Below are 26,704 nucleotides of genomic sequence, written 5' to 3'. Positions count from 1 at the left end.
TTTATAGTTTAGATGGCAGATAAAGTGAGAGTGAATTGTGTTAGATTACTATACATTGCCACCTAACGGCCAAAAATGAGAATGCATGTTTATATTTCTATTTTCACAAAACACACATTTATGTTGCTAAGTGTTTTGAATTAAATAATGCCACTAATGATAATTATCTATAAATTAAAAGTGGTACAGGTATTTAATTCAGATTGGCTTGTATAATAAGTATTGTGTTGGCATACATACAAAGAAGTACCTTTTATAGAGCTTCAGAATGACGGGAGGTCAGGAGAAATTTGATAAGTTGTCATGATGAAAAAAGATGATTTAAAAGAAAATACTTAGATGAGCACCTGGTGCATCTTATTTTTTACAACATACTCTACTGTGTCTTTTGGAAATTAAGCCTTTCCAAATTTGAAATTCTGACAATTATTGATCATTGTCAATCATTTTACGAACAAGGTTTTAGAACCTCTCCACAGTTTGAAGAAGTCACGCTGAATCCCGATAATGACTTCTGACCTAAAAAAAAAAGTGAAGACAGGCCCACCTTTTACTGTAAATGGAAAATGAAAGTAAAATCATGCACTTCAGTAGGCTATAAAACGTCAGCAATCACACGGAGTTTCAGCTTCAACCATGTAAGGAAGCAGAAAGACTAAGGTAGGTTATCTGTACAGAATAATAATGTAAAATTAGAGAATAATGTAACGCATCATGCTGCTTTCAATATGTATGCACATTATCTGTATATCAGTTTAGTAATACTGCACTTTTTTAAATGCTTTTGTATTACTGTCGAGTTTGCTAAGTATACATAAAGAAAATAGGATTACGCTAAACTTCTGTAAAATATATTCTTCGTATTGAGTTTTTCAAAGATCTTCCAAAACGGTGTTCTTGTTGAGACATCATAAGAAAGACAGAGAGGAAGGAGGAAGTGGGACATGATGAGTCATCGAGTTGTGATTAAATTCTAAAAATCTATTAACACTAAACACGCTATACGCTAAAGATCTTTTTTTTATTCTCTGAACTGAATCATAATGAAGTGTAGTGTGCAGCCAGTTTACTTGACTGGAAGAAGTAAAAATTGACATGATTAGAAAAACAATTAGATTAACAGGGTAAAATAATTTCCTGAAAAGATTCTTGAGTCTGCCTATCATACTCAATGAATTGAGATGTTTCCAGTCATTCCTGATGATCTGTCCATCTCTCCTTAGGTGCATCATGTTTTGCCCTGAATGTGGAAATCAGGTTGAAAGGTCGTTTAGATTCTGTCCTGAATGTGGCTTCAAGTTATTTCTCTTGACTCAAAAGAAGGCAAAAGGTGAGCTGAACAGCAGACATGTTTTGTTTTTTTCTGATTTGGTTTCAATGAAATACTTCAACAGACGCATTAGCTGTTGTTAGATATATCTAACTATTTTGTCACTTTACATTATCATATGTAGCCACATCTGCAAATCAACCTCCAGTCACTGCTGAGGAGGAGATCCAAAAGGAGGATCAAGATCAGGTAGCAAAAGAGGTGAAACAAAAAATGCATTGCCATAAATTCCATCTTCATCTAAAGTGTGTGAAGCCAGGGAATTCCCAGAAACAGCCGTGCTGTGTTTGATTATACCAAACACATTTACTTTCTCTTTCTGAAACAGACGCATTGTTCTGCTTGACAGTACACTCCCACATAATCTAGGGCAGTAAACAAGCTCATAAAATGGCCATGAATCTGTTATGTATTGAACTGAAAACACCTTTGTATATTCCCACTCGGTCAAATTCAATGCCAACTGCAATCCCTATCATAAACATGTCGTCAATGAAAACATTGTTTATAAATTATAATTTAAAAGGATAGTTGTCAATTATATTCATCCTACCTTGATGACTAGTGACCACAGTTATGTTACTGGATCATTGTCTTCTCACATACCGGTATTTGTTTTTTTTAAGATGACCAAAAACTGCCAAATGTTTCTAAATAAATGCTTTCACAATTTCATTTAATAGTAGCACTCCTGCGACAGTGTAACATTCAGTTATTGCTCAGACAAATATTCTACATTGCTTGCTTGACAAGTCCTTAATTACCGTAAATTCCGTACTATTGAGCGCACCTGGATATAAGCCGCACCGGCTAAAAATAAGTAAATAAATGTATTTGTACATATATAAGCCGCACTTGATTATAAGCCGCAGGTGTCCACGCTATAACAAGAGCTATTTACACAGACGTAGGCTACCGGTAACATCCGCAAAAACTGTAGCGTCCGTACGGACGTTAAAGGACGACGAGAGCGTTCAAATAATAACTTAATAACCCGATCACTGTCGGCCGTGACCACGCCGTTTACAGCAGAGAACAACACATAACTTGTCGTAACAATCCAACTCTCTCCCCCAGCGTTCTCTCATACAGCCACTCAACACGTTCTCGCTGGTGCATTCACTGACTCTCCACATAATCGGAATTATGAACACATTATCAACTACTGACTTTACAACATGAACCGTTACAATACGAAGCCTAGCCGACGGTGTCTGTAACACGGCTGATGAAAAAGATGACCGTAATATATTTCACAAGAAAAAGTCCATCCATTCACTGCCTCAGAATGACTTCATTACTCACTTCCTCAGTCTCTGTTGTCGCTGTCAGTGTCATCTTAACGTGCAGCAGCTCTGTTAGCTTCTTTGACAGCCAGGTCAGTCACCTTTAACTTGAAAGCTGCATCATATGTATTTCTCCGTGTGTTTTCCATCATGAGGGTGCGTGCATGAAGCGCAAAATGACTGATATTAAGATCCGACGTGACGAAGTCAAATGTTTTTGCGGCAGAAGCTCATTGTCCCCCATAAAAAATCCATGCATTAGCCGCACCGGAGTAGAAGCCGCAGTGCTCGAAGTGTGAGAAAAAAGTAGCGGCTTATAGTCCGGAATTTACGGTATAAAAGCTCTCCACTGGTTCAGTGATTAAAAGCCTTTGTTAAAGCAGCATCACAGGAATATTGTTTTTGCATCATGTTAGAGGTAAGAAGGCTGATATTTAAAGAAAAGGTTCACATTTACTGCAGTTAAAAGTGTATAAATCTGATACCTACTTATTTGACTTTTTACCCCCTGGGGCAGCAGGCTAGTGATGACCTAGACCCTGACAAAGATGGCACAACATCTCATGATGAATCAGATCAAACTGCCTGCCCAGCCAGACTGGAAAATGGCGCAAGACCCTCCATGGCCGATCTGACTTTGCCAGATGTAGAGTCATTCACTGACAAGAAGCCAAATGTCATCAAGACTTGTAAGGAGGAAGACAGACTGTCTGCTACAGCTCCAGAGAGAATTTCTCAAGCATCAAATGAGGCAGCCCCTGCATCAAACCTTTGTGTTTCTGCACCATCAACCTCCCCTTCATCTGCCAGTGATAAAATAGATGTCCAACCAGATACTGGTACAAAGGACAATACTGATGACGTGCAAACTCCTGCCAACAAACCAAGCGACATTCTTTCTCAGTCTACTTGTGTGTCATTATCAACATCAGCTGAAGAAACCGGCTCAACTTCATCAGATTCATGTGATCAAACAACTCAAGAATTTGGTTTAGTGACAAAAAAGTCAACATCTGATGAAGAAAAAAACAAGACAGAAAATCTCTCTGACAGTCCAGATGGCAAAGCTAAGTTAGACGATAATCAAAGGCAGATTGCAAGTGAGGATCTAGAGTCAGCCAGAGATGGCGCTACACCACAGGACACATCAGATAGCACTGCAAGCCCAGCCAAACAGGAAAAAGGAGCTTCCTCATCGTCCAGTGAGACAGTCAGTGAATGCATCACTACCCAAGAGCCAGCAGTCATAGCAACTTGCAAAGAGGCTGAGAGGCTTTCCTCTTCAGCTCCTGGTAGTCCCTTTCAACCATGCAGCGAGGCACACCACTCTGTCTCCGAGACATTGCCTGCTGCTACACCTGCCAGTTCTAAAATTACAGAGCAACAAACTGTGGCTCCAGACACAAATACTAAAGACAATCCTGATGAAGTGAAAACTCCTGCAGACAAACCAATTGACATTAATTTTGGGCCATTGTCTAATGCTGCATCAGTGAAGAAGTTAAATAAAGAAACCAGCTCAACTTCATCAGATTCATGTGATCAAACAACTCAAAAATGTGGTTTAGTGACAAAAAAGTCAACATCTGATGAAGAAAAAAATGAGGCAGAAAATCTCTCTGACAGTCCAGATGGCAAAGCTAACTGGTTAGACAATACTCAGAGGCAGATTGCAAGTGATGATCTAGAGTCAGCCAGAGATGGCGCTACACCACAGGACACATCAGACAGCACTGCAAGCCCAGCCAAACAGGAAAAAGGTGCCTTGTCTTCATCATCCAGTGAGACAGTCAGTCAACAATGCAGCGAGGCATACCACTCTGTTTCTGAGACATTGCCTGCTGCTACACCTGCCAGTTGTAAAATTACTGATGAAGTGACTGCAGACAAACCAAGTGACATTCATTCTGGGCCGTTGTCTAATACTGCATCAGTACTGACATTAACGAAGGAAACCAGCTCGGGTACTCCCGAAACAACTGAACAAATGCCTCAGGAAAGTGATCCGCTGATAAAGCAGTCAATCACTGAACAAGCAATAGAAAAGAAAACAGTTAATAAGACACAAATTCACTCAAAGAGGCAAGATGATAGTGACAATAACCCCAACAAAAAAGAGCAAACACTTTCTAAACAAACTGACAAGAAAGACCAAGCAACCAGAGAATCTGCTGCTTCACACCCAGAATCAAAGAAAGAAGCCAAAGGGACAAAGGTAATTCACAGTCAATTTGTGTTTATTAAATCATTGTGATGTCAAGAGTTATTTCATAATCATGTTGCAACAACTTTCAAGCTAGGAAATGATTTATTCAATCTGAAATAAAATCTGAGATCTTAGGGAACTATCCAATTTCAGTATTTTGTTGCACTTGTACAGTGACAATAAAGATGTCTATCATATCACGTATGGAGTTTAATAACTGCATTCACGACCGAAGACCCATTTTTAACCTTGTCCACAATGCACTGATGATTCTTTATGACAATCTGGCATCAACAACATTTTATTAGGACTATATACTCTAGGTGTCTGAAGGATACATTTGTTATGGTGATTTTCTGATCTGCTTTTCACAGCTAATTTTACTTTTCAGTCTTTTGTTTTCTCACAGGCTGAGCAGCCAGGTAATAGAGATGTGGATAAATACACATCACCAATGCACTCCTGCCCACCCAATCAGGCTGAACAGAAGCTCAGTCCTCAAGGGACAGCACGTATTTTTGAAACCTCCTCTCAAATGAAGGCAACACAAATGTAAGTTTTTTGGTCTCACAACTGTGACAATTGTATCTTTCTAACATACTTCATATTTTACTCTTGTTATGTTTCCAACACAATCTATAGATTAAGCAAACTAGCTGTCTTGCTATTTGATATCCTTTTAAAATCTACCATGCTATCATCTTAAAAGCATGTTTTGATAAAATTGCTACTTTTCCAAGATATTATTTTGGTTAATATATTGTTCCTACTTTCCTTCCTTAGGTTACAAAAGAGTGAATCCATATCTGTGTACTTCCATGCTGTCACTTCAAAAGATTTTGATCCAGAGGACAAGATTTTCTTAATGTCTCAAAATGTCTCCGGACAGTGGGGAAGAATCATGGAAATGAACTTAACTAGGTATGAAAACAATTCAACATTTAATCAAGTGATGGGTTGTATAATATAAATGTCCCTAAAGCTGACTCTATCAACAGACTGGATAATATTAACGCAGCATATAACGGCCGTGGTTCTAATCTAGCAGACAACACTGAGACTCTGTGCAGGCTGAAAGATAGACAATTTAATGATCAGTGTGGAGCCATTATATACAGTACAACAGGTGTCATAAATTCCTTCCCACTTTGGATATTTCTATACATGGTCTGGAGAATCACATTACCTTTACTCTTTGAATGTCAAACCTCTATTTGAAGAACAATTCCTCATTCTACTGTCAACTGAGACCATACATTATGCTGTTGGAATACCTCATATGACATGCTTCTCTTCAAATAATTGTCATAGCTTCTCAGAATAGATCGTAGTCTGCTAACAGCAAAGTCACCTCTACAAAGTGTAACCAAACTGAATGTATTCACAGAAATTCATACTATCATCAAGGGAATATGAAGTCAGAGTCTCATTATGTTTTTATCTTGTGTTTTTGTCACCCACTTGCAACATAGTGACTTTTCATAATGAACATTTACATGTCTATGACCTTTCTGCCACTTATCATTATCGCTGTGTCTCACAGGAATCTGGCGGGAAACAGATATCTTGTTGAAGGACAGATTACGATCTCTAAAAACCTAATTGACAAGAGTATACCCTATAAATATGCCATTTACAATGCCAATAAACATGGCTACACAGAAATGTACGAGATAATCTACCAGAAAGACAGAAATGAGTTTGTGAACAGGTGCCTTACAGTCCAAGCGGAGTTTCTAACTCTTGAAGGTAAGTGAAAATATTGATGTATTATAAGTTAACTGCTTTCAAATCTTGCAGACAAAACATTTTACAGATAATTAACAGGAAACGCCTTTTTTAAAATGCTTTCTGAATATTATGGGTTGACCACAGGTAACCTTGGCAAGTTAACTTTAGGTCACAAAAGGGAAAAAATGACTTTTAGGACAACATCTTAATTCCCAACAATAATTTGCTTTGTGTGTGCTTGAAAGCAATGTTAAGATCACTATCTTGTCAGTTTGGGCACAGAGTCTAATTGTTTTTTCAAGCTCTGAACAATCATTTGTGTCTGCTTATGTGTAATGCAGCTCTTTAAATGAATCGATTGGATTTTATCCAATTTGTGGATGTATGAATTAGTTTAATTTAAATATGATTATTTGTGGTAAACCACTTGATTTAAAAAAGACAAGAAATAAGTGTTCAACAATATGATTGGCAACAAGGATTCCGACTGGGATATGATGTCCTTAGAATATATATACTTATAAATAAGATGTTATGGTGGAGAAGGGAGCTTCACTTGTAAAAAGCACTGACATGAAAGTGTGTTGCCATGTTATCCTGTATTGTAAGGATTGTATGTCACGTAGCTTATAGCCAAATGGCTAATGAACATTAGAGGATCAAATAAAAAATAAAATAATTTCTGTTAATTGGTTTTATTCTGTTGGACTGTTAAGGTGACTGGCACCAGTATGATGATGTGATCCATTCTGAGCTGAAGACGAGTATGATGTCATTGGAGTTTTCGACCCAAAAAGTGGTAATCAAAGGAAGAGACCTCGCTGGCAGGGTGATGCTGAACATCATCTTTGAACTTCTAACAACTTGGAATGAACAGAATGTGGACAACTTCTTTTTACTGCTACAACAGTTCTATCATACATACAGTAATCCTGTACTTCACGATGATGTGGAAAGATCATGGGGATTAGCCTACGATCATGAACAAGTAAATATCATAGTTTCTAAAAACTGATATGAAATGAATTTATGAAAAAGGTTTTCTATAAAAAAAAAACAAATTCTATACTTTTTCTAGGTGAAGAAACTTGTGAAATATGCTCTGGATGAAAACCTTAATCCCAAACCTGGAAATAACAAAGACTGCTCCTTACACCCTCTTTATGCTGGAGTTGTGAGGTTGCTCATTTATGTCAAGTATCTGAAAGAGGACATGAAAGATCAACTGTCCAGTCTGTGCGATCTTCTGTGCCTGCCGAACCATCCTCAACACCATTTCAAAGTCTTTTGGGAAACGTTTTCAAGCCCTTTAAGAGATAAAAACAGGTAACTTGAAAAAAAAACAAGTTCATATTTTTAAAGAGAGGTTTTAAAGAGAAACACTACGGATCTTTTTAGAAACTTCATTTTAAAGTTGGATTTGATGGTCAATCGTGTCAAAAGCAGCACCAAGATTTAACAGGACGAGCATTGAATGCTCTTTCCATGAAACCATGTAAAACATGCTCAATGATTATTTCAAAAGGTCTCAAAATGCATATATCGGCACACTATATTTTTTAATGACATAACAACAGACAAGAAACAAAACTTAGTATTGTTTAATGTGCATTTTCCCTTTGCTATGAAAATGTTCAAACTGACTTTTCTGTTGGTATAGAATTGCAGATGCTGTTGAGTTGCTGTGCAACAATGCAAGAAAACAACATGTTCAGAAGTGGTTCTTGGTCATCCCTCTGATTCACCTATTGAGGGGAGAAAGCAGGCCCTTTGAGCCAGTTCCACCTGTCCTCAATCCACAGTTTGACTTCTGGACAGGCTTAAGGGAGAGCAAAGGAGCGAATGTCCACAGGGACAATTACACAAGGTGTGGAAGTGTTCTATTTTACAAAGGCTTTAAAAGAAGCGTAACAGAAATCTGGGAAGCCAGATCTCTGCACATCAGTGTGACTCAAATTACATAAATATTTTTTTAAATTTTAATTAAAACTAAGAAATGCTTTAGTATAGGCTGATGTGACATCCTATTAGATGACCCTAAACCCTAGTCGTTTAAGTGATATGACATCATTTTAGGTAAAATTTCAACCAGATAAGAACCCAAAGAGTCACCACTACTACCACTTCCTCTGCTTTTGTGAAATTGTGGTAATTTTGAAAACTCCACATTGAAATGTAACTAAATTCATTGTTATTTTTCACCCTTCACCCTTGGGATACCCTGCTTCCCCCCTCATTTCCTGGTCCATAAAACACACTCATTCTGTTAATCCAGTGGAATCCGGATCATGAAAGAGTATGCATACCTGGCGAACATTGATTGTCTTCTTGTGCACTCTTGGATGTCTCTTCTCCATTTGGATGATTTGAAAAGCTTCACAGAAAGTGTGAAAGTAGATCTTCTGGACTCACTCCAGTACCTACAGTTCAGTCTTAAACCTGGAACTCACAACTACATGGTATGTATTATTTAGTGGCTGTAATACCATGTATCAAATGATTATGTGAAATCTATATTATAACATGAAAGGGGTTGCTTTTACAGATTAGCCTTAAGAGGATAATCATCTATGTGTGTTGAGCTCAGCTCTGCTTTATAAACAGAAATTAACAGTTCAAGCTTATGGTTGAAAAACTGTCCCTGCTACTATTAGAACTGCAGTATAAGGCAGAAGTAAATGTAATAAAATATTAGCCTACTTAGGAGAAGTTCACAAATGTTGGTATACTACTACTCTTGTCGTGTTTGGTGTTTATGATTACAGACATTGAAAGACTGGGCTTCTCAACAAATCGACAAACTAAGCTCTCACAGTCAAAGGTAAAAAGACAAAATCAGAAACCCTTTACCTGTCACTGTTTAACACTGCAGTAAGTCTATGAATGTCACTTCCTATATTAAAATCAACCTCAATGCTTACAAAACAATCAGTAACATATTTTTTCCATAGATTTGATGACACATATGGAGAGTGTTGCCTGCTTACTGCAGGATGGCTTCTTGCTTTTATTTGCCATCACACAACTGATCCACAACGCTATGATGTCCCTCTTGGTTTCCTGGATCTATTCTGTCTGATTTCCAAGGTATATGACAATACGTAATAGAAAATAAAAAATCACATTTCACGACGGAGACAAAACTGTAGTATTTATTATTTTTAAAGTATCCATAGTAACAAACAACCATACTTCAGTCAACAGAGAGATGTGGTGAACAGTTGTTCTGGGATATTTTAGAAACAATAAGGAAATGGCGTGGAAGTACCTTCAGAAACAAACTGTTAAGAGAATGGACTCCTGTGCAGTTTACAGTACCCAGTGAAGTTAAGGTAAGCTGAAATGAATGGTTATAATGAATGTAATAGTTATAATGAATGTAAAATGTTCTCTGTTGGGGATTAACATTAAAAATATATTTAATGCGATACCCATTCACAATCAATTGCTTCATAGTTGATTCATTAAATATGTCTTGAATTCTAGGTTTGGGAGAAGTTACTCTCGCTATCCTTTAGCCATGAAGAACACACACGTTCATGGAGGATGGCATTGATGGAGGATTTTGAGGAAAAGCTAAGAAAAGTAAGACAGTACTTGTGATTGTGTTTTAAATGTGCAATAAAGTGAGACAACTAAACAACTATTCTTGTGTGGTAGGAAAAACGAATTGATCAAATTGGAATATACTCGAACAAGATGGAAGAACTGAGCAAGGCAAGCTCCTTGCTATGCAGCACAATGGAGAAATGTGCGTTGGAGGCTATTGCAGTTATTTGTCAGGTATGATTTTGATTGTATTTAATAACTTATTATTGTATGATGTAATCATTTAAGATTGTGTTTTAAAATGTGTTTTTTAGTTATCTTACTGTACTTAAATGACAATGCCTTTAGTAAAAGTTCCCAGTTCTTGACACTTGACCTTGTAGAGAAAGAAAGTGCACATGACCTGTCCTGACCAAAACATACTTAATCCCTCTTTTATTCAAGATTGTGAGCTCTTCCATTGCATGTCTTTAACACACAATTGGATTGGAAATTGACTGGTGTATCCTGGTGCTAGTGCTAGTCCATAGAGCACTTAAATATATGACGTGACCTTATATTTTATGATTCTTTATGTTTAGGATAAATCCAGAAGAGCTCTTGCGGATCTTTTGCAGAAACATGACATCTCAAAGTTTGGGAAGCTGATGTCTGTTGTTGTGCTCAAGACATGGCCCAAAGATGCAAATGGACATGACATTGAAGGAGAGGACTTGATATTTGAGCACCTCCTCAATTGGCCAATGGCAAAATCTGTCTTTGGAATGACGGGTAAATACTTGTGAAATATAATGTTACTTGAACTGAGTGTGTGTCTGTGTACTTTGTGTAAGAACTTAATTAGTTTGCCCATTATTTTTCAGGAAGAGAAAAACAGCTGATTGACAGGCTGTCAGATGAAGCACAAAGCAAGATGACTTTGGCGAGTTCAGCTTTTAAATCTGTGACAATAAAGTTCCTCAGTGGAGAAATCCAAATGAAAACTTTACACCAAATCTTCGAGAAAAAACGAGAGTTTGTTGACCTGCTGAAGATTGGTAAATATAAACATCTTTTTGCTATCTTTCCCTTCATCTCTTTCGGTGACTCTATTTTCTCTTCTGTTCCATGATTTTCTACTTCTTACTGCAGACGGTTCTTGTACACCTCTTGAAAATAAAATTGTATTTTCAAGTTAATCAACAACTTTGATCTGAACATTATAATATGCAGAGAATTGTGTGAGCCTTTCTCCTTAGTTGTAATTTGTAAATTTAATGCACATTTTTTTAATGATTAAAATGTGAGTGTTTAGTGAAAGGTTAATTCTTTGCAATATTTTTTTAACTAAATGCACAAACTTTATTTAAGGATGAAATGGGTCCCTGGAACATTGTTTGGAGCTAAAAAGTAATCAGGAGAGTGTCGGTTTCACTGTTGCTGGCCCTCCAACATAATTTCTTGCGTAGCAGTTTATCTTCAAACTGATTCCAGGAACCACATTTTCTTTTGAGGACTTTTCAAATGTGTCCATAACCATAACAAAATCAGTGTCTGAATTAATAGATGGTGTTAACTTTAAATACTAATACAGAGAGGCTACAAATTCACAGCCCGCCCTTCACTGCCTCTATGTTTCTCGCTGCGCTTGATGAACACCCACCGCCACTTGTGAAAAAAAACCCTCCACAGGTGAGCAGAGAGAGAGAGAGAGAGAGAGAGAGAGAGAGAGAGAGAGAGAGAGAGAGAGAGAGAGAGAGAGAGAGAGAGAGAGAGCTGTGTCCACTGTAAAGAGTTATTGAATTAATCTGTTTCAGGATGTTATTCCACTTCAAATTCCACTCTTTTGTTAGTGTTGTGCATTTGCTTTCCCAGAAGACTCAGTAAGGAAAAATAATTTAAAAAAAAACACTCTCTCTCTCTCAATACAGTAGTCATCAACCTGTCCTGACTACTCTTAAAACAAGAATAACTGAACAATAGTAACATCACTGTCCATGACACCATATGGCAAAGAAAATTAATCACAATCTAGATCATGTTTAAATGTTCACATTGTTTGCCATTCTTACAAGAGCATAAACAAATTAAGGTCATACATTTTATTTGAGCTTTGAAGTTACATACAAGGCTACTTGTAGAGGCTAAATCAACTTTGCCAGGCTTTTTATTTTGTTTTACCTTTATTTAACTAGGCAGGTCATTAACAACAAATTCTTATTTACAAACACGGCCTGGATAAAGACAAGTCTTTGGGGAGATGAAAATAAGGTTGATGTTAAATGGACGAACAGCACACACCCGGCTCATCCAGATGCATCTAACACAGATGGAGCTGAACGGCCGCACATAAACACCCAGCACAGTTAAAAGAGAGCAGTGTACAGCATTTCCAACAGCCACCTTTCCAGTCCACTTGTTTATGAAAGTATTCAATGAATGCATTAATTATTGTTAAAGAGACACAAACAGGACAAAAAGACTAAATACAGTAATAATCATAAAGTTTTGCAGAAAAAAAATGGTGAATAAAAACTGACCAGAATGCAGGGAAAAAAAATGTAAACAGCTTTTTGAAGTCATCAGTTAAAATCCTGCCCCCGTCTATGTTTTTTTTATTGAAGTCGTTTCGTTCCTCTAGATGGACTCTGTGATGATGGTCGCTGCAAAGATGACCGAAGCATGAATACATTATTGAAACGGAGAACAGAGGAAGCAGAAGCAATCAAAAATGAGAAGGAAATGGTCAAGAGTCTTCTCCAAATCTGCCGGGAGCTTCAACAACATGTCAAAGGTAGGCAGCACACTGAGGGCAAAATACTGTTTAAAGTTCCAGGTCTATTTTTTAAAGCTTATTATTAGGAAAGATATGTCATGCTATGATTATTTATTATTTCATGAAAAATTGATTTTTTGTTTTCATGTACTGACCACTCACTGACTGTTTAATCTAATGACTTAAATCTTGATGTAGGATCTGACTTATATGAATATAAATCAAATGCAAGGCTGGTTAAACCTGATGCCACAACAATGCTTATTAGAACCTCAAAGTGTTGTCCTGTGTTTGCATTTTGAATTTTTGAAAATAAAAATGATAAAAGCTATTTAAAATATTAATTAAATCCCACTTCCCATTTAGTCCAATCATTCTACTAAATAAGCATCAAGCTGGAGTTAATCTTACTTTGGTATACAAAAAGAAAAACCGTTACACCCTCCCTGATTCCCTGATTTGTCCAATTTAATAAATTCCATTTTCCAACACCATGGGCTTGCACTACGAAGTGGAATTTGAGATTTGTGAGGTAACTTCAGGGTTAACCCTGGGTTTTCAGTCCTACGAGGGTCGTTCACTTTATACCTGGGTATATCGCCACGGTAACTTATGCTGCACACCGAACCTGCTCCGGAGCAGGTTATGTTGGCAATAACTCTCCGAAAATCTCCGCCCACTGACCAATCAGATCTTTTGATCATGGAGCTCCCGGAGCCAATCGAGAGGGAGGAGGCTACTTCATGTGTCTAAAAACCCAGGGTTAACCCTGAAGTTACCTCGCTAAGACCAAATCCTTCGTAGCATATAGGCCCCTTGTGGAACAAATAATTAATTTGCATAATAACAAGAGGTTTTCTAAATGAGTTGACTTGACAGTAGGATAGTTGATAGTTTAAATACAATTGTCTCCCCATTTTGGCTGACTGTGAGGGAATAGATTTGAAGATTTGTGGTGCTGTTAGTGAGGAGGTTTGAGGGTACTGAATAACAGGGTAAATGTAGATACCTTCAATGTAGATACCTGCATTGATTTTGAATACAAATCTTTTTAATCCGCAGTTGACTTTAAGGGCTTGGATGAAAAGCTTGACCAGAACATTGAGATGATGAATCTCAAAGAGTTAATGGACGTTCACACTCTTGATGGACAGACCTCATCTAAATTTGAGGTTACTTATTTCAATCTGTGTGATAGCACCCGTCAAATGGCTACAGAATTGGATGTCATTAAAGACAGTACAATCTTCAAATTGTGCTGGACAATTCAAGTCGAAGATCTGACAAGAAAACAGTCGGATACTGAAGAGCCTGGACATGAGAATGAAGAAATGTACACTCTCGACATGGTCTACAGCAAAATATTCAAAAGCTGCTTCAATGAGTACAAAGCTCTTTATGATGGTCTGAAGAGCGGGGAACTGTTACTGGAGCAAATAGACAGCATTTTGGAGGTCTATAAAAGCAATTATGAAGATTTGAAGAAAGATTTTAACATCATGTGCAGAACAAATCCATCTGATGACAGAAAGTGGATCAGAAGAAGGGTTCACCAGATTGAACAATACAGTGATCTTCATCTTGCAATGGAATCAGCCCAGATCATCATTGCTATCAGGGATGCAGTGTGTCCAGAAGGAGACTTCAAATTACTTGAGACATTGTTGCAAATGGTATGTTTCTTAAATATATATAGTATATTTACATGTATTTGTCATTACAAAGGTATTTTTATAGAACATACCATGCACATTATTGTTAAACACTAACTGGAACACAATGTACTCAATCAATTGCAAAGCAGAGGTATACTGTATATCAGGAAGTGAAAAGGCATTTGAAAATAATATCCTTTGAAATATTCAGTCAGTAATGAATAAATGAGATGACTTTATGAGTAAAAGTAACTTCCTCTCGTCATCTAAGTTTAAAAGTGTTGAAATAGAATTTAAAAAAAGCCTTCTGACCTTGAATCTTTAATCATACAGCTTATGATTTTATATTGTATATTTTCAGACTCAAGCAGACTTAAAGAAAAACAGTCTAAACTGCATTGATGACAACTTCATACAAGCAAAAAACAGGTTGAATGACATTACAAGTGATCGCAAGGAATGTCTTCAGGCACTTTGTCAATGCCTAGAGTTTGTCCATTGGGTCAAAAAAGAACTTGAAGGTACATTAAAAACCTTATTCTTTCCAAACATCTTTATTTTAATTTGAAAGGTAAAGCAATTCTAAAGTGTTTATTTTTTTGCAGATATCAACGAACTAAAAGTGTTTGTTGACCTTGCGTCTATCTATGCTGGAGAAAATGATATGGAGGTGGATCGAGTGGCCTGTTTTCATGATGCTGTCCTTGGTTACTCGTCCATGTTGTATGGACTGAAGCAGGATTCTGACTTTGCTGCCTTCATGGAGTCCCTGCCAAAACTGTGGAAGGCATTTGAAAATGATAAAGAGATACCAAGAAAATTGGTGAGATTCATTCTCTGTGGTACCACAATACAATAACTGTTTAGCTATCAAAATAGAAAAATGACTGAAGTGATCATATTGTCTAAAATCAGTCATTTGAAAGGGAAAATGAATCGTTTCCAGCTATATCCATGCTTACTCACTACGTGCATAACTGTGTAACTTTTTATTCAGTCATGGTTGAAGCAAAATGGAGTTGTCAAACTGCCAGCAAAAAATATGTGAAATATACAAACATTGTTTACATATTCATGTGACGTTACCATTTAAGAATGATCAGTAAGATCATATTGTGCTCTTGCTTAAATGGAAGCCATCGTTAATTAGTTTCTAGACATGTCTCCTCTTTCACAAGTTTAAGTATTTCGGTGGTCTTTTGAGTTTTGATGTCGGTTTAAGTCAAAGCTCTTCCTCCCAGGTTGTGCAGTTTCAGAAAGCTATTAAATGTCTATGAATGCTTTATTTATTTAACTAGTCATTTCTGATCAACAAAACAAAATCCTGATTTTATTTACCAATAGCCAAATTAAAATTCATACATTGTTTTATTATGATTATTTTTATTTTCAGCGCGATACATCACGCCATCTGGACTGGTTAAAGACTGTTCGGGAAAGCCATGGATCTGTTGAATTTTCATCTCTGTCCTTGGCTACATCAATCAATGAGAAAGGAGTGTACATCATGAAAGCCCAAAAGGACAAAAGGGTATGTTGAATGGATTAAATAAAATGAAGGCTTTACTTTCAGCCCACTTAAACTCCTTAACATTTTCCTTTTGAAAACTTTGTCAGTACAAAATCTTTGATTCTTGAGAAATTTACGAGTCAACATGTTTTGTTTTATTGTTTTATTTACGTGTTACATAGGACCCTTAAAATGACATTCATACAGTATGTTAAATATACTAAAAGCCGAGATAATAACCCGAACCCTTTTAATAAAAATTTTGAAACACTAATAATACAAAATTAAATGTATGGAAAGTTTCCTCTATAAACAAATAGATTTTTCTCTTTATAGCTCACTTTAGAGAGTTCCCTCATGCTGCAAATTCAGGAAGGCCATGAGATAAATATGACATACTCCTATGAGGACCTGAAAGAGTTACAAAATAAGCTTATGCTTATGTCACGAAGAGGGGAACAAAGTCAAAGTGAAGTGGAATGCTTTGCTGAGGTAATGTATGCCATGTTTAAATTCCAGTATTTTTTTTCACTAGACATTTATAGTTTCAGTCTGCTTCTATCATAATTAATGGTATTTATAAAAGAATGCTTGCATCTTTTCTTTATATACATTGGATGTGATTTCACTTTATTTTTTTCCTATTCAGGTGTTTGATAATGTCCAAAGACTTGCCAGAGCTTTTGTCGAACTTTATGCTGCAGGGAACCCACTCTTCAAGTGTTGGGAAGCTAAGATGTATTGCAAAAGTCAGAATGACCCATGTATCACAATGGAACTCAAGTTTTGCAAGACAATGTATCACATACAAGTATGTGGAAATCTAGCTGAACAACTTGCTGAACTGTCCCAGAAGATGGAGTTGTTTCTTCTTGACTGGAGAAATTTCATGGACACACAAAGATCTGACCACTACTACTTGAACTTTTTCACAGCAGAGCAAATATTCTACCTGTGCAGTGTTGTGACTCAGAGCAATGTTGATGTAGAAATTGATGATCAAGCTTTGATGATGCTGTCATTCATCAAACCAAACTGCACAACTTCAGATGTCTGGGGAACATGGAAAAGGTTTCATGACAAATTTGAGCCTGGCAAAAGGATGAATGAGTATGTTGAGAGTCAAATGTCCTCAGCCAATGTGAGTCATTCAACAGTAGATGATTCAGCTGGTAATGCTGTCCAGACTGCTGGTTTGAAAGAACTGGAAGGGTTGTGGAATGACTACTTGGAGAATGAGGGAATGTTGTTCCATGACCTTTTGGACATAAGGAGTCTAGGCTGCCTGTTAAAAATGATGACTCCCTCAGAAGATCAAAATGGAATTGAATGGGAACAACCAGTGCTTTCAGAGACAAAAGACAGCTCACTCAGAAGAAACCTCCCAAAAGGCCTTATTTCAAACCAACCAAATCTCATTGTCTGCCCTCATGACGATGTCCTCACTTCATGCATCTGCTTGTACATGACTAGTGAGTATGAGCCACTGCCAAGTTATGATGAGGTCCTCTTGTGTACCCCGGAAACCTCTCATGAACAAGTCGAGCTTTTCCTGAGGAGATGTCTCACACCAGGTGGCATTGGCCAGAAGATTTATACAATGCTTTGGGCAGATCAACTCACCTATGATGTAAGCTGTGCAATGGAGAAGTGTCTTCAGAAACTACAGTCCCTTTTTCAACATGAGTCCAGGCTTGTGATTTTTTGCAGCTCTGATAGGGAGCACACCTACATTCCAACTGCGTTCAGTCAGTTTAAAAGAGACTTTGTGCCCCAAGAGCCATTGGAAAGGATCAAAAAGTACTTGTCTCGGCATTACACTGTGCCAGCCAATCAAAAGAGAACTTTTTTCAAAGGTGACCATTCTGTTGGCATTGTTGCATCCCAACGTGCAGGAGTAGGTAAGTCTAACATGCACAAATGCTTTTCCTCCTTATCACTAATTACACCTCTGTATAAATGAAAATAAGGCAGAAAATTTTGAAAATAACGTGCATCCTCTGAGTTAAATATTTTGACATAATATATTTAGAGAAAAAGGTGCAGGATTAAGTTTATCTTATTTTGGCTTAATTGTAATGCATGTAGAGCATAATCCACTCCATTAATAACATTTCAGACAAACTGTAATTTAGAGCAGGGTATTCTTCACAACCTCACTATTCGATTTGATTTCGATTCTTTGGGTCACTATTCCATTTGCCATTGGTTCGTTTATATATATTAATCAATGCGCTTCCATATAAATTCAATATTACACATAGATGACAGGAATACTCAGATGATTCATCACAGTAGCTTCTGATATTTGTTAAATAATTATGTGAGCTTTGTTTGTTTAGATTTAGAACAAACTGACAAACATGTATTTTCTCTTTGCATTATTCTTTAATAAACAAAGAATAAAACATTTAAGTACAGTATGATTTAAAGAGCACAATTGTGCCTCACCTAAATTCCGAGCACCCACAGTTCCCCCTAGTGAAGAGGGGCGTCATTACAATGAAAACCATCAATCTCAATAATCGATATTGAAATGTGAAAATAACAATTGCAATGCATTGATGAAACAATTGTTTTAACCAGCCCTACTTTAAATGGTTATTCCTCTGTTGTAGGCAAGTCATTGTATGTCCAAAGACTGTTTGAAAAGCTGGAGGGAAATGTTGAAAAAGGATCTGCATTTAAGAAGTGCATTCGAGTAACTGAGCGTGAGGTTAATGAAGACAAGGTCCTCCAGTCTTTGTGTGACTCACCAAAAGGAGAAGATCTCGGGGTGTTTCACTTTGATATTACATCATCGGTAAGTTATGTTCACAACTATGATAATCAAAGTTATTAAGATTTTTATGGTTGTTGCTGAAGATGTTCGAAATGTGTTTCATATGTTTTCTAATATTACAATCATAATTCCCAGGTGAAAAAAGGCTTGAATGAATTTCTGTTCAAGCTTTTCTTTTTGCGGTACCTGATGGATTCAGATGGACAAATGTGGTGCTGCAGTCACAAACACTTGTACATTGTTGAGTTACTGGAAGCCACAAATCTTCAGCCAAGATATGCATCCAAATCTGTAAGTTCAAATAAACTGTTCATTGAATTGTTCATTTTATGAGATAATACCCTACAGTTCTATTTACTTTAACAATTGATGTCTTTTTGGTGGTTAAAATGTTTTTAAATGAAAGATTATTTAATAGCTATAGTTGATTCTTAACTTTAACTTACGTATACATTTGTATATTTTTAGGGACGAAAAGAAAACTTCGCATTCTCTGACATTTTTCCTAAGGTGAATTGTCGTTCACCAAAGGAGGTAATGGCTTTGGAAATGAAGGGAGAGAAAAATTCTGACAAGATGAGTGAAGACCCCCTCATGGATGACACATTTTTCAGGAGTGAAGTTTATCAAAGACCATATCAATACCTTACACGTTTTCACAACAAAAACAATCTCGACAATTTCACTTACCATGGCATTGAAGGGACTCAGGCAGAATGTCTTCAGATACTCTTAATCTACTGTGGCATTATAGATCCATCTTGGGCTGAGCTACGTAACTTTGTCTGGTTCTTAAATCTTCAGTTGAAAGACTGTGAGAATTCAGATTTCTGCAAGCTGGAGTTTGTTGGAGACACTCTTCAAGGGTTCAAAAACTTTGTAGTTGAGTTTATGATATTGATGTCCAAAGACTTTGCAACTCCATCACTATGCATCACTGACCAGAGCCCAGGGTGGCAACAAATTGAGAGTGGCCTTAATGAAGCAGATTTAGCTCCATTCCTCATTCGAAAAAGGTGGGAGTCCGAGCCACATCCATACATCTTTTTTAATGATGACCACATATCCATGACTTTCATTGGATTTCACCTAGAGCTCAATGACCAGAAGGGGGTGGATGCCATAAATCCATTGACACGAAAAGTGATAAAAAAAAACATCATGTCTCAAGAGCTGTACACTGGCTTAAGACTTCAGAGAGTCCCTTTTAATAGGGACTTTGATCAGCTTCCTCGAGATCAAAAGATTGAGCAGCTGTGCAGTGTGCTTGGCATCAAGTGGCCAACAGATCCTGATGAAACATATGAACTTACAACCGATAACATTCTGAAAATGATGGCAATCCATATGAGATTTAGGTGTGGCATACCAGTCATCATAATGGGCGAGACTGGATGTGGCAAAACGAGGCTAGTGAAATTCATGTGTGAATTGAGAAAGTGTACAGCACAAGCAGAGAACATGAAACTGGTCAAGATACATGGAGGGACTACACCACAAATGATATATGAGAAGGTGAAGGAAGCAGAAACTCTTGCAAGGACCAACAAAGACAAACATGATTTGGACTCGGTTCTTTTCTTTGATGAGGCAAACACCACAGAAGCTATCAGCAGCATTAAAGAGATCCTTTGCGATAACACAGTGCAAGGACAACAGCTTTGCTCTGACACAGGACTTAATATTGTTGCTGCATGCAACCCTTACAGGAAGCATACAGACAAGATGATTGAAAGACTGGAGGCATCTGGATTGGGCTACAGGGTCAGGGCTGAGGAAACTGAGGAAAGACTTGGCTCCATCCCTCTCCGCCAGCTGGTGTACCGTGTTCATGCGTTGCCCCCTAGTATGATTCCTCTTGTTTGGGACTTTGGACAGCTCAATGACTCAACAGAGCAAATGTACATTGAACAAATAGTCCAAAGACAGACAAAGGCCAACTCGGTAGAAAAGAGTTATATTCAGACTTTAACTCAGGTATTGTCATCATCACAGAAGTTCATGAGAGAGAGAAATGATGAATGTAGCTTTGTCAGTTTGAGAGATGTGGAACGGTGCATGCAGGTGTTTGTGTGGTTCCATAAAAATCACCCAATGCTTGCACAAGAACTGGAATCCTTTCTTCAAAATCAAAGTCAGAGGGAGAAAGAAAAATTCAACTTTTCACCTGCTGATGACAAAGTTATCTGGTCACTCTTGATGGCCACTGGAGTGTGCTATCAAGCCTGCTTGGAGGATAAAGAATCGTATCTGAAAACTATCAGTGATGTTCTCCGTAGATACTATAGCAAAGAGAGAGTGCTCCAGGAAATCCAACTCATGCAGGACCTCATACTCAATGGTGTACCCATGGGCAAGACCATAGCCAGAAATGAGGCTTTGAAAGAAAATTTCTTCATGATGGTTATCTGTGTTGAGCTAAGAATTCCCTTGTTTATTGTCGGTAAACCTGGGAGCTCAAAATCACTGTCCAAAACCCTTGTTGCTGATGCAATGCAGGGCCCTGCCTCGCACTCTGAACTTTACAAGAGGCTCAAGCAGATACATCTGGTGTCTTTCCAGTGCAGCCCTCATTCAACTCCTGAAGGAATCATCAACACATTTAAGCAATGTGCCCGCTTTCAGGAAAACAAAAAGTTGGATGAATACATCTCAGTAGTTGTACTTGATGAGATTGGATTGGCCGAAGATTCCAGTAAAATGCCTCTGAAAACACTCCACCCTTTGCTGGAAGAGGGTTGTGTGGATGATGAGCCACAGCCTCATAAAAGGGTCGGGTTCATTGGAATTTCCAACTGGGCACTGGACCCTGCAAAGATGAATCGTGGAATATTTGTGTCCCGTGGGGATCCAAACCAAAAAGAGCTCATCAAGAGTGCTGAAGGGATTTGTGCGTCTGAGAAAAAGGTTCTGGAAAACATCAAACACCTCTTTGAGCCATTCGCGAAAGCATATGGGTCCATATGCAGAGAAGGAAAGGGCTTTTTTGGTCTGCGGGACTTTTACAGTCTCATTAAGATGATATTTTCTTTTACTAAACACAGTAATAAGAAACCTACCACAGAAGAAATCACTGGAGCCATCCTGAGAAACTTCAGTGGCAAAGATGATGTAGATGTGATGGGCATATTTAGTGACGAACTCAAAGAAGACTTTGCCAATACCTGCATCTCCACCAATAATTTGGTCAATCAAATCATAACTCCAACTGACCAAGTTGACGAAAGTCGTTACCTCTTAATCCTCACAAAAAACTATGCCGCTCTTCAGATTCTCGAACAGATGTTCTTCACAAATGGAATCCATCCAGAGATTATCTTTGGGTCCAGTTTCCCAAAGGATCAGGAGTACACACAGATTTGTAGGAACATCAATCGTGTCAAAGTTTGCATGGAGACTGGACAGACGGTTGTGCTTCTCAACCTTCAGAATCTGTATGAGAGTCTGTATGATGCTCTCAACCAATACTATGTGACCCTTGGAGGTCAGAAATATGTTGATCTTGGATTAGGAACACATCGTGTGAAATGTAGAGTTCACAAAAACTTCAGGCTCATTGTCATTGAAGAGAAAGAGGTGGTGTATGAGCAGTTCCCCATCCCACTGATCAACAGGCTGGAGAAACACTACCTTGACATCAACACTGTCCTCGGAGATGAGCACAAGGACATCGTCAAACAACTACAGAGATGGGTTGATGATTTTGTGTCCTTAAGTAAACACTTCACAAAGAAGCAGTATGTTCCAAATGATGTCTTCATTGGCTACCACTCAGACACATGCTCCTCTGTTGTCCTTCAAGTAACAAAGAATCACAGTAACGAAACAGATGCTCAGATCATTCTGGACAAAGCCAAAGAGATTTTGCTCAACTGTGCCACTCCAGACTCAGTTATTCGTTTGGACAAATCCCGACTGCCTGTTGAGGAAAGAGAGCATTTGATGGAAGAATATGTTAAAGAGGACAAGCACAGTTCATTGGGAGACTACATTGTCTACCACAGAAAGGAACTGGCACAGTCACACTTTTCCTTCACTGAGGTAATTTCTTTCCTATATTATCAAATTATTGGAAAAATCAATCCCAAACCATTTAATGTTTTGTGTGTGAGATTCTGGCATCCAGGTTGTTTTTCTTAAGACTTATAACATTTTAATAAAACACACTCCAAATTTCAAGGGGGTTAATGCATGAGAAAAAAACTGTTGTAGCTGAAATATTATCTATATAGTAAGACCACTATAAGTCTTTTTTCGCCATACATAAAGGACAACCAGAAAAATCAGAAATGACTATACATTATCAGTATATTTACAGAGATTTTTCTGACTGTAATATTAATAGAGAAATAAATAGCAAACCATCTTCTAACACATAGTCATTTTGTTTATTTGAAGGTCACAACATTTTCCAGGCTTCTGACTGCAGCAGACACACAAAAACTACAAAGTCATATAAAGCTTGACAAGATCCATCTACTATCACTGCAGCAGTTTGACACAGAGTACTCTTTTCTCAAGAAAATCAGGTATGTAAAGTCTGTATAAAGATAATATCACATCTTCAAATGTGCTCATTTTATTCTGATTACAAAATTGCGCCCCTTTGCCTCGTTTTTGGGAACTTCTCTGGTTCCTTTTTTTTAACTAATATTTTTTATAATATTAACTTGAGAAATTCACTTCCATAAAACTGTCTATAACTGCCTGTTGATATGTATACTGTGACTGTTCTCTGGTCAAAGGGAATGTCTTGGCTCAACACCTGCAGACAAAGTACTCATTATCCAAACAGACTATGAGGAAGACTCCCACAAGAGGAATGTTTTTTCCTCAGCCAAGTAAGTTTGAAGATTTTTCATGAAATTACTTTGTGTTACAGCTTTCTCTGACATACATGATTTCCAAAACTCACATTTGAACAATTGTTTTGCACTTTTATTTAAATTCTTAGGTATGCATGCGTCAATGAAATAAACAAGTGGGCCACTGCTGACAACACCAAGCCACTTGTTTTCTTTGTCACCAAACTCCCACGAATCGAAGGTGGTACTTCATATGTTGGGTTTCAAGGAGGTTAGTCCTGCTCTTTTACTGATTGATTGATTGAGTGATTGAATTGCGTGCCATGCACACAATGTGCTCAACCCTCATGGGCTTGTAAGACACCAGAAAATTCAGTTGCAGTGGTTCAGTATTTCATAACATTACAAAGTCGCATGCTCTAGTCACAGTTCAGACTTAAATAGTGTGTTTTGTCTTTTTTTCCAGGCTTTTGAAACAAAATCGGGTACAACAAAGATTCCTTTTTTGAAACAGAACTCAAGCTTTCCTAATCATCTAACCAAATAAAATCAGGAAGTTTTTTTGAAAAGAACATCCCTTATTTTATCATACAATGGACAGTAAAACAAAAAGTGAATCTCATTTTCAATTTTATCTATCTATCTATTTATCACAAAGCAAACAAACTCGGTCTTCCTCTGGGATGGCATTAATCTAAGCTAAAGGCAGGGTTCCTGGGCGTAACTGTGCACAGAGGGATCTTTGTCTTTCGGTTCAGTTAAACTCAACATAAGTTTCTACCTTTTCTAATCTTTTATGAGACAATACGTTCTTAGTTTTTGTTTACACCATATGTCAACAGACCACTTCTCTCTGTACATAAGAAACATATTACTGGACATCACAGGGTAACTTATTTGGAAAAATAAAGGACATATTATGCATATGATATACTCTCTAGCTAACTGGCTAATTTCATTCCAGAGATTTAGCTACAGTTTGCTTTTGTTTGAAAAATACAGTAAAAATCCCCAAATTATGAATACATCACTAACACTATTAAGGGCACGGTCATACTCAACATGATTGGCCCCCCGCTGTACCATTCCCCACGCAGACTGGCACGGCCCGCGGTCACATTGCACCACGAGTAACTGTGCCTAAGCATGATTACCTTATACATAACATTGTAATACAGCACATGCATAGCTTTATGTTATTGTGAAGCGTGCCCAGTTTTAAGACAGGCAGATTTGAGAAATAAAAAAAAGGGACACACAGTTGAGTCCGCGTCTGCACATCGGAGACTAACATGGAGAACATGCCAGCTACTTTGTAGCTCATTTTGAGGCCTGTTTAGTCAGACCACAGCCATGAAACCCGTACCGTGCCAAAGTGTGCCAAAACCAAGAAAGTATACCATGCCTGAGCATGGTATGGAGTAGTCAGAATGGCCAAAGGAACTGGACTTTAGGGTTGATGCATGCTTGGGCATAGTACAGATTGCCAGTGTGGCCCTAAGGGTCACACAAAAAGTGTATATATATTTGTTTTACCTTTATTCAACCAGGTAATTAACCCATTGAGATCAAGATCTCTTTCACAAGGGTGACCTGGCCAAGACACATTATAATAAATAGTATATCATTAAAAAAACTGTTTACAGTTTTTTTTTACAGTTGACAATAAGTACTTAAAAGGGTGGAAAAATTCAATAAAAGTAGCTGATACAATGTATTGATAGAGCTGACTTTTTTTTTCAGGTACTTGGAGGTCTGTGCACATTGATGATCTGAGAAGATCAAAAGAGTTTGGGACTAATGTAAATTGCTTGAGAAAGCTTTGCATGAGTGAGATTTTTGAAGATCCCCCTGAGGGTAATACAGCAGAAAACTTTTTTCTAAAACAATGTCTTACATATGAGTACCGGTACTTTTTGCATTTATGAAATTAACTAATCCCCTCCCCCCCAAGCCATGGATACAGAAGACCATAATAGTGTTCCACAATACGATGACTCCACTGTAAGTACAATTTACTACCAGATTGAAAGTCAAGCTGTTTTTGTTTAGGATTGAGAGTAAACTTGAGGATAATCTTTAGAAAATCATATAAGACTATAACAATAAGAAATGTGATTGTGATGTTGAGTTATTTCAGTGGAGTTGTGCATATGGGTGGCGGACGGCCCACTTTGGGAACCACTGAGTTTATTGGTGATGAGTTCAGTGATTTCACTTTATTAAAAAATATGAAGCTCAAGCTGTGAAATAAAAATTAAGCTACTTATCAAATATATTTAATATGGGAACAGTAACACACTGTTCAATGGAAAGCATGGTCTAGATTCAGAATATCTCCTTAGAACAACACTAATTCATTCATTCATTGTATAACTGTAGCAAACTAAGACTGTCAGGTTAGTTAGCATTGTTGAACTTTGTTGAAGTATTGACTTCAAGGAAACATTTAATTTTTCAGTATTCCCGCTTTATATGATGCATTGTATTTTTTTGTTGTTGTTGCTGTAGGGTGTTTTGGAAGGTTTGTTTGATATCCCAAATCTGATGAGGAGCTGTGTTCAGAGAGCAGTGAGCATGCTAAGAGACTCAACGGACAATGCAGAGCTGAGCACAAAGCGAGTGGAGAGCTTGCTCACACTTCTGGATGAAAGTGAGATACAAGGTTAGAATGTGCAGCACGATCTTTTACATCAGGCCATCAATATTCCACGGAGAACCCAAAGTCCCAAAAAGTAAAACATGTCTTATTACTTTTTGGGGCTTCAGGGGCTTCGTACTCATCACGTTTACTCTGTGTGTACATTGAGATGGCACCTAACCAGAGATATGTTTCTTGGTAATTGTTTTTTGTCAAGGTGTGTTCACAAACATTGTAAGGAAGCGTATCCACTCACTGATGAAGGACTATGAGGTCAACATTCCTTATCCTAAAAGCTGGGTGCTAAGAGAGGCTTCTAATGTCAGCGCTCTTCAAGAGGGAGGAACATTCTTGTAGGTGTCACTTAGCAGTCAAATTTTTTTTGACTTGTTGAATTACAATTTTACAGTAATTCATAATTTATTTAAGTAAGTTATGTGTTTATGACTGTTTT

General features: G+C 37.6%; 1 protein-coding gene across 1 annotated transcript in view; it reads left to right on the top strand.

The window, feature by feature from the left end:
- Window positions 1-417: 417 nt before the first annotated feature.
- Window positions 418-26,704, top strand: part of LOC306828561 (E3 ubiquitin-protein ligase rnf213-alpha-like) — a 42,104-nt gene continuing 15,817 nt past the window's right edge. Inside the window, exons 1-36 of the mRNA XM_079351081.1 lie at window positions 418-660; window positions 1,224-1,330; window positions 1,455-1,531; window positions 3,134-4,831; window positions 5,232-5,374; window positions 5,606-5,743; window positions 6,366-6,571; window positions 7,270-7,541; window positions 7,632-7,879; window positions 8,214-8,420; window positions 8,829-9,026; window positions 9,136-9,166; window positions 9,319-9,374; window positions 9,505-9,640; window positions 9,751-9,885; window positions 10,040-10,138; window positions 10,214-10,336; window positions 10,684-10,873; window positions 10,966-11,139; window positions 12,723-12,875; window positions 13,920-14,530; window positions 14,874-15,033; window positions 15,118-15,335; window positions 15,906-16,043; window positions 16,359-16,514; window positions 16,672-17,923; window positions 18,641-18,825; window positions 18,940-19,095; window positions 19,273-22,845; window positions 23,203-23,333; window positions 23,550-23,645; window positions 23,759-23,880; window positions 25,353-25,466; window positions 25,564-25,613; window positions 26,121-26,274; window positions 26,468-26,603. Coding sequence (XP_079207207.1) covers window positions 1,231-1,330; window positions 1,455-1,531; window positions 3,134-4,831; window positions 5,232-5,374; window positions 5,606-5,743; window positions 6,366-6,571; window positions 7,270-7,541; window positions 7,632-7,879; window positions 8,214-8,420; window positions 8,829-9,026; window positions 9,136-9,166; window positions 9,319-9,374; window positions 9,505-9,640; window positions 9,751-9,885; window positions 10,040-10,138; window positions 10,214-10,336; window positions 10,684-10,873; window positions 10,966-11,139; window positions 12,723-12,875; window positions 13,920-14,530; window positions 14,874-15,033; window positions 15,118-15,335; window positions 15,906-16,043; window positions 16,359-16,514; window positions 16,672-17,923; window positions 18,641-18,825; window positions 18,940-19,095; window positions 19,273-22,845; window positions 23,203-23,333; window positions 23,550-23,645; window positions 23,759-23,880; window positions 25,353-25,466; window positions 25,564-25,613; window positions 26,121-26,274; window positions 26,468-26,603 — 11,636 coding nt within the window. The 5' untranslated portion in view covers window positions 418-660; window positions 1,224-1,230. The remainder of the gene's footprint in view (window positions 661-1,223; window positions 1,331-1,454; window positions 1,532-3,133; window positions 4,832-5,231; window positions 5,375-5,605; window positions 5,744-6,365; window positions 6,572-7,269; window positions 7,542-7,631; window positions 7,880-8,213; window positions 8,421-8,828; window positions 9,027-9,135; window positions 9,167-9,318; window positions 9,375-9,504; window positions 9,641-9,750; window positions 9,886-10,039; window positions 10,139-10,213; window positions 10,337-10,683; window positions 10,874-10,965; window positions 11,140-12,722; window positions 12,876-13,919; window positions 14,531-14,873; window positions 15,034-15,117; window positions 15,336-15,905; window positions 16,044-16,358; window positions 16,515-16,671; window positions 17,924-18,640; window positions 18,826-18,939; window positions 19,096-19,272; window positions 22,846-23,202; window positions 23,334-23,549; window positions 23,646-23,758; window positions 23,881-25,352; window positions 25,467-25,563; window positions 25,614-26,120; window positions 26,275-26,467; window positions 26,604-26,704) is intronic.

Source organism: Symphodus melops (genome assembly GCF_947650265.1).
Source record: "Symphodus melops genome assembly, chromosome: 8".
NCBI lineage: Eukaryota > Metazoa > Chordata > Actinopteri > Labriformes > Labridae > Symphodus > Symphodus melops.
The sequence above is the reverse complement of the archived record's forward strand: the minus strand, read 5'-3'. Positions and strand labels throughout refer to the sequence as shown.